This window comes from Rutilus rutilus (genome assembly GCF_951802725.1).
Source record: "Rutilus rutilus genome assembly, chromosome: 6".
Classification (NCBI taxonomy): Eukaryota; Metazoa; Chordata; class Actinopteri; order Cypriniformes; family Leuciscidae; genus Rutilus; species Rutilus rutilus.
Genome location: NC_140214.1, coordinates 10,372,909 through 10,387,431, shown reverse-complemented (window position 1 = coordinate 10,387,431; position 14,523 = coordinate 10,372,909). Strand labels below are relative to the sequence as shown.

The 14,523-nt window shown below is 35.3% G+C and overlaps 1 protein-coding gene across 1 annotated transcript in view; it reads left to right on the top strand.

The window, feature by feature from the left end:
* Positions 1-14,523, top strand: part of LOC311291570 (NACHT, LRR and PYD domains-containing protein 1 homolog) — a 66,826-nt gene that overhangs the window by 29,201 nt on the left and 23,102 nt on the right. The window contains exons 15-17 of the mRNA XM_084410641.1: positions 125-375; positions 706-822; positions 1,285-1,426. Coding sequence (XP_084266767.1) covers positions 125-375; positions 706-822; positions 1,285-1,426 — 510 coding nt within the window. The remainder of the gene's footprint in view (positions 1-124; positions 376-705; positions 823-1,284; positions 1,427-14,523) is intronic.

The following is a 14,523-nucleotide window of genomic DNA, read 5'->3' as shown; positions in this document are numbered from 1 at the left end:
TGAGGATATGTATGTAAATATTTAGCAAGGAGTGAGATGACCAACATTCTACATAAAGTGCGTATAATTAGAAAACAATATCTTTATTTTACCAAATAACAACATTTTTAAATGTATTTTGCAGAGGAAAATAAGGATGGTTTGGCTGTGGCACATTTCGTTGGTGGTAATGTAGAAATAATACAGCCACTCAAAGTGACAGAAACTCATGTGATCATTGACATCAGAGAACTCAGCAGTTTTGGCCTTGTCTGGATAAAAAGTATATTTGGCATCCCCATTAGAGGCCAGGTTTTGCTCTTCCTTCGAAATCTAACTCTTGAAAGGAAAAAACTCAATATCCACTTGCTTCCAGAGAATGTTCCAGTATCAGAGGTATCTGAACGTATTGTTCCTTTGTTTTTTTAAATCCACTTTCCGTTTAAAAGAGTATTATAAAATAAAACACACAATGACCATATTTGTGTATATGCATAATTACTGCTTTTGAATATTAACATTATTATTATTATTATTGCTTTCCGTGGTGATGTCAGTTCATTGTATACATTTAGTTAGTTCCTGGTAGAACTAGAGTGCATTTGGTGATTTATATATGATGCATGTTTGTACTGAAAATATTGTGTAAAAATAGCACAAATGTTTAAAGTAAATTCACCTCTTTTTGTTTTGTCTCTCTCTCTCTCCCCGCCCCCTTTCCTCAAGGTCCAGAGCAGACACTGGGATAAAAAATACATTGAGACAAGTTCAAGATGTCCCCTCATTCCTTACCAAAAATACAGTCTGTGTTGTCAGCCAGAGGAATGTGAAGTGCAACCAGAGGTAACAATATTTATTGAATAACATTTGAATTCCAACTGAATTTCAGCGTGTAATAATGTTTTGGGGTAGTTGATGTATAACATGTCCATTTACATTTTTAATCAATATTTTAAGTTAAATCATATGAATTCCATTATATAAATAAGGGAAATCCGTATGTATATGGTGCTGCGATTGGTCACCACAGTTTTTCATAATTTTGAATCAACTTTCAACTCTCCTTTAAAGATAGCCTTGCATCAATATTTAATAAAAAGTTAATTATAATGATCAGAATAAGCAATTATTCCATCTAGTTCATTATCCTGTGGATTATTAAACTCTAGCAACGTGGACCATTAATATTAAATGCAAAACACACACCTTTTGACAATTTTATTTTAAGGCCTTTTAATGACAGAAGTGAGAGTGAGAACTAACAACCTTATAATGTTGTCTTCATATTGGTGTTCTTGCTTTCAGACTGAAATATTCGAGTGTAATTTTGGCCCAAACTATCATCCCACATTTGAAGTTTTTCTGGATGTCAACATTAAGGAGGTTAGACTGGGTATTTTAGAAGGTGGGAAGGAAGTATGGAACAGACGGCGAATCTTTCTAACAGGTACAGAAGTCATGCAATTCTGTTGTTAAAAGCTTGTGTTGGAGTATGTGATTTAATAAAGTTTGAGAGAGATTTTAAGTTGATCGATAGACACTCCTCTGTGAGAAATGTCATTTCTACAGTATGTCCTTGAGCTTTTTAAGGGAGAAAATATATCTCTAAATGTATAGTTTATTTTGTGATCAGCAGCATTTATCAGGTGAAAAAAATTGAAGTATAATTAAAAGTGACAGCATTAAACTTGAACAGATACATTTAAAATAAATACAACTATTAAAACTAGAATAACCATTTCTATTTTGAAGAACTGTTGGTGAATAGTTTTTAACAGGTTCATTTGCATGAACAGTCCGAACAATAGACTTTGCTCATCTTTGTGTTGTGTGGCCTAGTAGATAAAGCTTAAAGTGGGGTAAGCGGTATTTGAAAAAGTTAGTTGGACTGACACTATGGGACTGACACATGAACAAATAAAAACAAACATGTGTAGCCAATCAGCATTAGGGAGTGAGGAGTTGAGGAGAAAATGAGCAAGAGGGAGATTTGAAGAAAGACTGCAGAAATAGAGATTTGACACAATATAAAAGAGAAAAGCTCAGAAGAAAACAATGAAGGGTTATGACTGGGCAAGAACTTTAGGACCCACGTTAATATTAAAAAAGCTTTCCAGCACTGGAGAGAGCTAAGCAGGAAGGCCTGAAAACAGACACGGAGGTTGCTTTGATTCGGCTCCACATGTGAGTAACACTGTTTGAGTGTCAGTGTGTGTCTGGAGCTGCTGTGCTGTTGGCAACTAACAACAAATTCTTTGTAATTACTATTGTGTTATTATCGTTCTATTGTTCGGTACTATCGATCATCATCTGCGCTTTATTTTTCATGAAGTATCTGCTATGATAAACAGACATCCACTCTTGGATTGCATGCGTAACGGAGGCCAGCTAGTGACGACTATTAGTAAATGCGGTGTTTAACGTCATTGTTAGTGCACACGCTTCTCATGCCAGGGAATCTGGGTTAGAGACCGACTCGGAGCAGGGCGGTTAGGATTGGAAGCTGAGTTTTGGAGGCAGAGCATTGAAGAGAAGGGTGTGTTTGTTTGGGTTGATTTCAAATATTAACATTGTCCTATGACATTGTCCAACAGCGTTTTTGAAATACTGCTTACCCCACCTTTAAAGGGTTAGTTCACCCCAAAAATAAAAAAATATGTTATCACTCACCCTCATGTCGTTCCAAACCCGTAACATTTGTTCCTCTTCAGAACACAAATGAAGATATTTTACCCTGAATTAAAGATGTTCATCATATAAACCAATTGTCTCATCAGAAAATTTTGACTAAACCGCTCAATTCATATGGATTAGTTTTACAATAGCGATTTTTTTCCCGAACTTTTTGAAGCATTAAAATTGCCATGGTCCTTATTTTTGGACTTTTTAAATTGTCTGCTCTCAGCCACCCAGTCATCTCCACTTCATGAGAAATAAAAACCAAATTTCACTGAGATTGGACTACATTTGGGGTGTGCTCAACAAAATTGAAATTCCATCTTAAAAACCATAACAGCACTTAGTTAACTAGAAAAAAAAGTTTGTTGAGACAAACTTTAAGTTGGCTTGAGAAAGCCTGACCAGAGAGTTTGAAGAAGTTTAAAGAAGTTAGAAGTTTAAAGAAGTTAGAAGTTTAAAGTAGTTTGAAGTTTAAAGTAGTTTAAAGTTAGATTGATAGATTAGTTAGTTATTAGTTAGAAAGAAAGAAAGAAAGAAAGAAAGAAAGAAAGATTAGTTAGAAAGAAAGAAAGGATAGACAAAGAAAAAAGAGAAATAAGAAGGAAAGAGTAGGTAGAAAGAAAGAAAGGATAGACATAAAGAAAAAAGAGAAATAAGAAGGAAAGAGTAGGTAGAAAGAAAGTTAGATTAGTTAGAAAGAAAAAAATATAGATTAGAAAAAGAAAGATTAGTTAGAAAGAAAGATAGATTAGTAAGAAAGAAAAAAAGATTAGTTAGAAAGAAAGATTATTTAGAAATAAAGAAAGATAGAAGGATTAGTTAGAAAGATAGATAGATTTGAAAGAAAGAAAGAAAGAAAGAAAGAAAGAGAGAGAGAAAGAAAGAAAGAAAGAGAGAAAGAAAGATTGATTAGTTAGTAAGAAAGAAAGAAAGAAAGAAAGAAAGAAAGAAAGAAAGAAAGAAAAAGATTAGGTAGAAAGAAAGAATGAAAGAAAAAAGAAAGAAAGAAAAAGATTAGGTAGAAAGAAAGAATGAAAGAAAAAAGAAAGAAAGATTAGCTAGAAAGAAAGAAAGAAAGATTAGGTAGAGAGAAAGAAAGACAGATTAGTTAGAAAGAAAGATAGAAAGAAAGAAAAGTTAGAAAGAAAGAAAGAAAGAAACAGAGAGAGAGAGAGAGAGAGAGAAAGAAAGAAAGAAAGAAAGAAAGATTAGTTAGAAAGAAAGAAAGAAAGAAAGAAAGAAAGAAAGAAAGAAAGAAAGATTAGTTAAAGAAAGAAAGAAAGAAAGATTAGTTAGAAAGAAAGAAAAAGATTAGTAAGAAAGAAAAAAGTAAAAAAGAAAGAAAAATTTGTTAGAACGAAAGAAGAAAGAAAAAAAGAAAGATTAGTTAGAAAAAAGAAAGAAAGAAAGAAAGAAAGAAAGAAAGAAAGAAAGAAAGAAAGAAAGAAAAAAGAAAAAAGAAAGATTAGCTAGAAAGAAAGAAAGAATTAAAAAAGAAAAAGATTAGTTAGAAAGAAAGAAAAAAGAAAGATTTGTAAGAAAGAAAAAAATTTGTTAGAACGAAAGAAGAAAAAAAGAAAGATTAGTTAAAAGAAAGAAAGAAAGAAAGAAAGAAAAAAGAAAGAAAGATTAGCTAGAAAGAAAGAAAGAATGAAAAAAGAAAAAAATTGTTAGAAAGAAAGAAAAAAGAAAGATTTGTTAGAAAGGAAAGAAAGATTAGTTAGAAAGATTAGATAGAAAGATAAGTTAGAAAGAAAGATTAGAAAGAAGAAAGATTAGTTAGAAAGAAAGAAAGAAAGAAAGAAAGAAAGAAAGAAAGAAAGAAAGAAAGAAAAATATTAGGTAGAAAGAAAGAATGAAAGAAAGATAGAAAGAAAGATTAGTTAGAAAGAAAGATAGAAAGAAAGATTAGTTAGAAAGAAAGATAGATAGATAGAAAGAAAGAAAGAAAGAAAGAAAGAAAGAAAGAGAGAGAGAGAGAAAGAGAGAGAGAGAAAGAAAGAAAAAGAAAGAAAGAAAGAAAGAAAGAAAGAAAGAAAGAAAGAAAGAAAGAAAGAAAAAGATTAGGTAGAAAGAAAGAATGAAAGAAAAAAGAAAGAAAGAAAAAGATTAGGTAGAGAGAAAGAAAGACAGATTAGTTAGAAAGAAAGATAGAAAGAAAGATAGAAAGAAAGAAAGAAAGAAAGAAAGAAAGAAAGAAAGAAAGAAAGAAAGAAAGAAAGAAAGAAAGAAAAAAAGATTAGTTAGAAAGAAAGAAAGAAAAGTAAGAAAAAGAAAAAAGAAAGATTAGTTAGAAAGAAAGAAAGAAAGAAAGAAAGAAAGAAAGAAAGAAAGAAAGAAAGTAAAAAGATTAGTTAGAAAGAAAAAAGATGAATTAGTTGGATGGATAGATTAGTAAGAAAGAAAGAAAGATAGATAAGTTAGTTAGAAAGATAGATTAGTAAGTAAGAAAGAAAGAAAGATAGATATGTTAGTTAGAAAGATGGATAGATTAGTAAGAAAGAAAGATAGATATGTTAGTTAGAAAGATGGATAGATTAGTAAGAAAGAAAGATAGATATGTTAGTTAGAAATATGGATAGATTAGTAAGTAAGAAAGAAAGAAAGATAGATATGTTAGTTAGAAAGATGGATAGATTAGTAAGAAAGAAAGAAAGATGGATAAGTTAGTTAGAAAGATAGACTAGTTAAAACGAACGAAAGAAAGATAAATAAGTTAGTTAGAAAGATAAATAAGTTAGTTAGAAAGATAGATAGATTAGTTAAAAAGAAAGAAAGAAAGAAAGAAAGAAAGAAAGAAAGAAAGAAAGAAAGATAAGGTAGTTAGAAAGATAGATATATTAGTAAGAAAGAAAGAAAGATAGATAAGTTAGTTAGAAAGATAGATAGATTAGTTAAAAAGAAAGAAAGAAAGATAAGTTAGTTAGAAAGATAGATAGATTAGTTAAAAAGAAAGAAAGATAGATAAGTTAAAAAGAAAGAAAGAAAGATAAGTTAGTTAGAAAGATAGATAGATTAGTTCAAAAGAAAGAAAGATAGATAAGTTAGTTAGAAAGAGATAGATTAGTTAAAAAGAAAGATAGATAAGTTAGTTAGAAAGATAGATGGATTAGTTAAAAAGAAAGAAAGATAGATAAGTTAGTTAGAAAGATAGATAGATTAGTAAGAAAGAAAGATAGATAAGTTAGTTAGAAAGATAGATAGATTAGTTAAAAAGAAATAAAGATAGATTAGTTAGTTAGAAAGATAGATTAGTTAAAAAGAAAGAAAGATGATAAGTTAGTTAGAAAGATAGATAGATTAGTAAGAAAGAAAGAAAGATAAATTAGTTAGAAAGATAGATGGATTAGCTAGAAAGAAAGAAAGAAAGAAAGATAGATAAGTTATTTAGAAAGATATATAGATTAGTTCAAAAGAAAGAAAGAAAGAAAGATAGATAAGTTAGTTAGAAAAAGATAGATTAGTTAAAAAGAAAGAAAGATAGATAAGTTAGTTAGAAAGATAGATAGATTAGTAAGAAAGAAAGATAGATAAGTTAGTTAGAAAGATAGATAGATTAGTAAGAAAGAAAGATAGATAAGTTAGTTAGAAAGATAGATAGATTAGTTAAAAAGAAAGAAAGATAGATAAGTTAGAAAGATAGATTAGTTAAAAAGAAAGAAAGATAGATAAGTTAGAAAGATAGATTAGTTAAAAAGAAAGAAAGATAGATAAGTTAGATAGATAGATAGATAGATAGATAGATAGATAGATAGATACGTTAGTTAGTTAAAAAGATAGATAGATTAGTAAGAAAGAAAGAAATATAGATTAGTTAGTTAGAAAGAAAGATAGATTAGTTAGAAAGGAAGATAGAAAGACAGACAGATAGATAGATAGATAGATAGATAGATAGATAGATAGATAGATAGATAGATAGATAGATAGATAGATAGATAGATAGATAAGTTAGTTAGAAAGATAGATAGAAAGATAAGATAGATAGATAGATAGATAGATAGATAGATAGATAGATAGATAGATAGATAGATAGATAGATAGATAAGTTAGTTAGAAAGATAGATAGATAGATAGATAGATAAGTTAGTTAGAAAGATAGATAGATTAGTAAGAAAGAAAGAAAGATAGATTAGTTAGTTAGAAAGAAAGATAGATTAGTAAGTAAGAAAGATAGATAAGTTAGTTAGAAAGATAGATAAGTTAGAAAGAAAGATAGATAGATAGATTAGTTAGTTAGAAAGAAAGATAGATTAGTAAGAAAGAAAGATAGATAAGTTAGTTAGAAAGATAGATAAGTTATAAAGAAAGATAGATAAGTTAGTTAAAAAGATAGATAGATTAGTAAGAAAGAAAGAAATATAGATTAGTTAGTTAGAAAGAAAGATAGATTAGTTAGAAAGGAAGATAGAAAGACAGATAGATAGATAGATAGATAGATAGATAGATAGATAGATAGATAGATAGATAGATAGATAGATAGATAGATAGATAGATAGATAGATAGATAAGTTAGTTAGAAAGATAGATAGAAAGATAAGATAGATAGATAGATAGATAGATAGATAGATAGATAGATAGATAGATAGATAGATAGATAGATAGATAAGTTAGTTAGAAAGATAGATAGATAGATAAGTTAGTTAGAAAGATAGATAGATTAGTAAGAAAGAAAGAAAGATAGATTAGTTAGTTAGAAAGAAAGATAGATTAGTAAGTAAGAAAGATAGATAAGTTAGTTAGAAAGATAGATAAGTTAGAAAGAAAGATAGATAGATTAGTTAGTTAGAAAGAAAGATAGATTAGTAAGAAAGAAAGATAGATAAGTTAGTTAGAAAGATAGATAAGTTATAAAGAAAGATAGATAAGTTAGTTAAAAAGATAGATAGATTAGTAAGAAAGAAAGAAAGATGGATTAGTTAGTTAGAAAGAAAGATAGATTAGATAGATAGATAGATAGATAGATAGATAGATATGGTTTGAAGATAGATAGATAGATAGATAGATAGATAGATAGATAGATAGATAGATAGATAGATAGATAGATAGATAGATAGATAGATAGATAGATATAGAATGGTAGTTTAATTGAGTCTAGGGCTTCAGAGAATTTAGATTTGAGATTTAGGCTTTTACACTAATGGGCTACCGTAGTCTTGGCTCAATTTGAGCAGTCTGCAATGAAAGTCTATGGGATTTTTATGATTTTGAATATTAATTTTTAAGAAAACCGTAAGTCAAACCAGTCTGAAAAGATATAGCACACCAAGTCAGAACAGTATGAAGGTCTGACCCGAGTTTGGAGTTTGTAGAGTTAAAGCTCTAGGAGGAGTTAGAGTCAGAAAATTTTGGGTCAGAAAAAGAATAATAATAATAATAACTAGATGCGAAAGTTCGTCGAGACAAACTTTAAGTTGGCTTGAGAAAGTTTGGACCAGAACGTTTTTTGCTAGGCGGTTGTTAGGATGTTATGGGTGGTCGCTATGGTGTTGCTAGGCGGTTGCTACGGTATTCTGGGTGGTTGCTAGGCGGTTGCTAGGGTATTTTGGGTGGTTGCTAGGGTGTTTTGGGTGGTTGCTAGGGTGTTTTGGGTGGTTGCTAGGCGGTTGCCAGGGTCTTTTGTGTGGTTGCTAGGCGGTTGCTAGGGTGTTCTGGGTGGTTGCTAGGATATTTTGGGTGGTTGCTAGGGTCTTTTGGGTGGTTGCTAGGGTATTTTGGGTGGTTGCTAGGCGGTTGCTAGGGTGTTTTGGGTGGTTGCTAGGCGGTTTTGGGTGGTTGCTAGGCGGTTGCTAGGGTATTTTGGGTGGTTGCTAGGGTGTTCTGGGTGGTTGCTAGGCAGTTGCTAGGGTGTTATGGGTGGTTGCTATGGTGTTGCTAGGCGTTGCTAAGGTATTCTGGGTGGTTGCTAGGTGGTGGCCAGGGTGTTCTGGGTGGTTGCTAGGCTGTTTTGGGTGGTTGCTAGGGTATTCTGGGTGGTTGCTAGGGTCTTTTGGGTGGTTGCTAGGGTCTTTTGGGTGGTTGCTAGGCGGTTGCTAGGGTCTTTTGGGTGGTTGCTAGGGTCTTTTGGGTGGTTGCTAGGCGGTTGCTAGGGTCTTTTGGGTGGTTGCTAGGGTCTTTTGGGTGGTTGCTACGGTGTTCTGGGTGGTTGCTAGGGTCTTTTGGGTGGTTGCTAGGCGGTTGCTAGGGTGTTCTGGGGGGTTGCTATGGTATTCAGGGCGGTTGATATGGTGTTACTAGGTGGTTGGTAGTTATCACAGATGGTTACTATGGAGTTTTTATAGAGTTCTTAGCATGATCTTGGCATGATTTAACACTTAACTAATCGCTATTAGCATGTAGCTATTCACTGCTAGCATATGTAGCATGTTGGAAGTGCTGTTTGCTAGCATGAGTCAAAAGAGCCAAACCTCATCTCTATACGATGTTCTGATACAGAGATATAGGTCTTGCAAAACGGTTGCTAGGGTACTCAAGTTTGGTTGCTATGGAGTTGCTTGGGAGCTGGGAGCTTTAAACTTAAGAAGTTTAAATTGGTTTGAAGTTTAAAGTAGTTTAAAGTAGTTTGAAGTTTATGATAGATATATAAATAAGTTAGATAGATACAAACAAACACACACACACACACACACACACACACACACACAGACTACCTCGCTCACACACTCACTCAGACACACACACACACACACACACACACTCAGAGTTTATGAGTTTAGAGTTTATAAGTGTACAAGTTTTTGAGTTTAGAGTTTATAAGTTTAAATGAGTTTAGAGTTCAGAATTTATTAATTTATGAGTTTAAGAGTTCATAAGTCTATGAATTCATGAGTTTATTAGTTAATTAGTTATTAAATTTAAGTTAATTAGTTTATAAGTGTATGAGATTAGAGTTTATTAGTTTAAATGAGTTTCATTGGCTAATATATATAGAATGGCAGTTTGAATTAGTTTTCAAGGGATTTAGATTTAAATTTTTGTCGGTTGGTGAGTTTGAATTTTTTTAGAATGCCCAATGTTAAGTCAATGGGAGTTTTTCCAAGTTTTGATCGTCATTTGTAGGAAAACCGTAAGTCCGATCAGTCTGAAAAGATAGAGCACACCGAGTCAGATCTGTTTGAGTGTCTGAGCCGATTTTGGAGTATGTAGAGTTAAAGCTCTAGGAGGAGTTTGAGTCAGATTTTTTAGTAAGAAGAATAATAATAATAATAATAATAATAAGTTTAAATAGGATTTCAATATGTTGGCTCTCTCAAGCCAACTTAACTAGATGCGAAAGTTCGTTGAGACAAACTTTAAGTTGGCTTGAGAAAGTTTGGAGCAGAACGTTTTTTGCTAGGCGGTTGCTAAGATGTTATGGGTGGTTGCTATGGTGTTGCTAGGGTATTTTGGGCGGTTGCTAGGGTGTTCTGGGTGGTTGCTAGGTGGTTGCTAGGGTGTCCTGGGTGGTTGCTAGGGTCTTTTGGGTGGTTGCTAGGGTCTTTTGGGTGGTTGCTAGGATATTTTCGGTGGTTGCTAGGGTCTTTTGGGTGGTTGCTAGGCGGTTGCTAGGGTATTTTCGGTGGTTGCTAGGATATTTTTGGTGGTTGCTAGGGTCTTTCGGGTGGTTGCTAGGCGGTTGCTAGGGTATTTTGGGTGGTTGCTAGGATATTTTTGGTGGTTGCTAGGGTCTTTTGGGTGGTTGCTAGGCGGTTGCTAGGGTGTTTTGGGTGGTTGCTAGGATATTTTGGGTGGTTGCTAGGTGGTTGCTAGGGTCTTTTGGGTGGTTGCTAGGCGGTTGCTAGGGTGTTTTGGGTGGTTGCTAGGATATTTTGGGTGGTTGCTTAGGGTATTTTGGGTGGTTGCTAGGTGGTTGCTAGGGTGTTTTGGGTGGTTGCTAGGGTCTTTTGGGTGGTTGCTAGGTGGTTGCTAGGGTATTTTGGGTGGTTGCTAGGATGTTTTGGGTGGTTGCTAGGGTCTTTTGGGTGGTTGCTAGGCGGTTGCTAGGGTGTTTTGGGTGGTTGCTAGGATATTTTGGGTGGTTGCTAGGTGGTTGCTAGGGTGTTTTGGGTGGTTGCTAGGGTATTTTGGGTGGTTGCTAGGGTGTTCTGGGTGGTTGCTAGGGTCTTTTGGGTGGTTGCTAGGGTCTTTTGGGTGGTTGCTAGGTGGTTGCTAGGGTGTTTTGGGTGGTTGCTAGGGTATTTTGGGTGGTTGCTAGAGTGTTTTGGGTGGTTGCTAGGATGTTTTGGGTGGTTGCTAGGGTCTTTTGGGTGGTTGCTAGGCAGTTGCTAGGGTGTTTTGAGTGGTTGCTAGGATATTTTGGGTGGTTGCTAGGGTCTTTTGGGTGGTTGCTAGGCGGTTGCTAGGGTGTTTTGGGTGGTTGCTAGGATATTTTGGGTGGTTGCTAGGGTCTTTTGGGTGGTTGCTAGGTGGTTGCTAGGGTGTTTTGGGTGGTTGCTAGGGTATTTTGGGTGGTTGCTAGGGTGTTCTGGGTGGTTGCTAGGGTCTTTTGGGTGGTTGCTAGGGTCTTTTGGGTGGTTGCTAGGTGGTTGCTAGGGTGTTTTGGGTGGTTGCTAGGGTGTTCTGGGTGGTTGCTAGGCGGTTGCTAGGGTGTTTTGGGTGGTTGCTAGGATATTTTGGGTGGTTGCTAGGGTCTTTTGGGTGGTTGCTAGGGTGTTCTGGGTGGTTGCTAAGGTGTTATGGGTGGTTGCTATGGTGTTGCTAGGCGGTTGCTAAGGTATTCAGGGCGGTTGATATGGTGTTACTAGGTGGCTGGTAGTTGTCACAGATGGTTACTATGGAGTTTTTAGAGAGTTCTTAGCATGATCTTGGCATGATTTAACACTTAACTAATCACTATTAGCATGTAGCTATTCACTGCTAGCATGTGTAGTATGTTGGAAGTGCTGTTTGCTAGCATGAGTCAAAAGAGCCAAACCTCATCTCTATACGATGTTCTGATACAGAGATATAGGTCTTACAAAACGGTTGCTAGGGTACTCGAGTTTGGTTGCTATGGAGTTGCTTGGGAGCTGGAAGCTTTAAACTTAAGAAGTTTAAAGTGGTTTGAAGTTTAAAGTAGTTTGAAGTTTATGACAGATAGATAAATAAGTTGGATAGATAGACAGACACACACACACACACACACACACACACACACATACACACACACACACACACACACACACACACAGTAACTCGCTCACACACTCACTCAGACACACACACTCAAGAGTTTATGAGTTTAGAGTTTATAAGTGTATAAATTGATGAGTTTATAAGTGTAAGAGTTTTTGAGTTTAGAGTTTATAAGTTTAAATGAGTTTAAGAGTTCAGAGTTTATAAGTTTAAATGAGTTTAAGAGTTCAGAGTTTATTAATTTATGAGTTTAAGAGTTCATAAGTCTATGAATTCATGAGTTTATAAGTTAATTAGTTTATAAGTGTTTATAGTTTAGAGTTTATTAGTTTAAATGAGTCTCAATGGCTCATATAGTATATAGAACGGCAGTTTGGTTTAGTCTTCAAGGTGTTTAGATTTAAATTTTTGTCGGTTTGAATTTTTTAGAACTCCCCAATGTAAGTCAATGGGAGTTTTTGAATGAGTTTTTTCGAGTTTTGATCGTCATTTGTAGGAAAACCGTAAGTCCGATCAGTCTGAAAAGATAGAGCACACCGAGTCAGATCAGTTTGAGTGTCTGAGCCGAGTTTGGAGTATGTAGAGTTAAAGCTCTAAGAGGAGTTTGAGTTGTAAATTTTTAGGGTCAGAATAATAATAATAACTAGATGCGAAAGTTCGTCGAGACAAACTAAGTTGGCTTGAGAAAGTTTAGAGCAGAACATTTTTTTGCTAGGCGGTTGCTAGGATGTTATGGGTGGTCGCTATGGTGTTGCTAGGTGGTTGCTAAGGTATTCTGGGTGGTTGCTAGGCGGTTGCTAGGGTGTTTTGGGTGGTTGCTAGGCGGTTGCTAGGGTCTTTTGTGTGGTTGCTAGGGGGTTGCTAGGTGGTTGCTAGGGTGTTCTGGGTGGTTGCTAGGATATTTTTGGTGGTTGCTAGGGTCTTTTGGGTGGTTGCTAGGCGGTTGCTAGGGTCTTTTGGGTGGTTGCTTGGGTCTTTTGGGTGGTTGCTAGGCGGTTGCTAGGGTATTTTGGGTGGTTACTAGGGTGTTCTGGGTGGTTGCTAGGCAGTTGCTAGGGTGTTATGGGTGGTTGCTAGGGTGTTTTGGGTGGTTGCTAAGATATTTTGGGTGGTTGCTAGGGTCTTTTGGGTGGTTGCTAGGCGGTTGCTAGGGTATTTTGGGTGGTTGCTAGGGTGTTCTGGGTGGTTGCTAGGCGGTTGCTAGGGTATTTTGGGTGGTTGCTAGAGTGTTCTGGGTGGTTGTTAGGCAGTTGCTACGGTGTTCTGAGTGGTTGCTATGGAGTTGCTAGGGTGTCCTAAGGTATTTTGGGTGGTTGCTAGGGTGTTCTGGGTGGTTGTTAGGCAGTTGCTACGGTGTTCTGAGTGGTTGCTATGGTGTTGCTAGGGTGTTCTAAGGTATTTTGGGTGGTTGCTAGGGTGTTCTGGGTGGTTGTTAGGCAGTTGCTACGGTGTTCTGAGTGGTTGCTATGGTGTTGCTAGGGTGTTCTAAGGTATTTTGGGTGGTTGCTAGGGTGTTCTGGGTGGTTGTTAGGCAGTTGCTAGGGTGTTCTGAGTGGTTGCTATGGTGTTGCTAGGGTGTCCTAAGGTATTTTGGGTGGTTGCTAGGGTGTTCTTAGTGGTTGCTATGGTGTTGCTATGGTGTTCTAAGGTATTTTGGGTGGTTGCTAGGGTGTTCTGGGTGGTTGCTATGGTGTTGCTAGGGTGTTCTAAGGTATTTTGGGTGGTTGCTAGGGTGTTCTGGGTGGTTGTTAGGCAGTTGCTAGGGTGTTCTGAGTGGTTGCTATGGTGTTGCTAGGGTGTTCTAAGGTATTTTGGGTGGTTGCTAGGGTGTTCTGAGTGGTTGCTATGGTGTTGCTAGGGTGTTCTAAGGTATTTTGGGTGGTTGCTAGGGTGTTCTGGGTGGTTGCTAGGCGGTTGCTAGGGTGTTCTGGGTGGTTGCTATGGTATTCAGGGCGGTTGATATGGTGTTACTAGCTGGTTGGTAGTTGTCACAGATGGTTACTATGGAGTTTTTATAGAGTTCTTAGCATGATCTTGGCATGATTCAACACTTAACTAATTGCTATTAGCATGTAGCTATTCACTGCTAGCATATGTAGCATGTTGGAAGTGCTGTTTGCTAGCATGAGTCAAAAGAGCCAAAACTCATCTCTATACGATGTTCTGATACAGAGATATAGGTCTTGCAAAACGGTTGCTAGGGTACTCAAGTTTGGTTGCTATGGAGTTGCTTGGGAGCTGGAAGCATTAAACTAAAGAAGTTTAAAGTGGTTTGAAGTTTAAAGTAGTTTAAAGTAGTTTGAAGTTTATGATAGATATATAAATAAGTTAGATAGATACACACAAACACACACACACACACACACACACACACACACACACTCAGACTACCTCGCTCACACACTCACTCAGACACAAACACACACACACTCAGAGTTTATGAGTTTAGAGTTTATAAGTGTACGAGTTTTTGAGTTTAGAGTTTATAAGTTTAAATGAGTTTAGAGTTCAGAGTTTATTAATTTATGAGTTTAAGAGTTCATAAGTCTATGAATTCATGAGTTTATTAGTTAATTAGCTATTAAATTTAAGTTAATTAGTTTATAAGTGTATGAGATTAGAGTTTATTAGTTTAAATGAGTTTCATTGGCTAATATATATAGAATGGCAGTTTGAATTAGTTTTCAAGGGATTTAGATTTAAATTTTTGTCGGTTGGTGAGTTTGAATTTTTTTAGAACTCCCCATTGTAAGT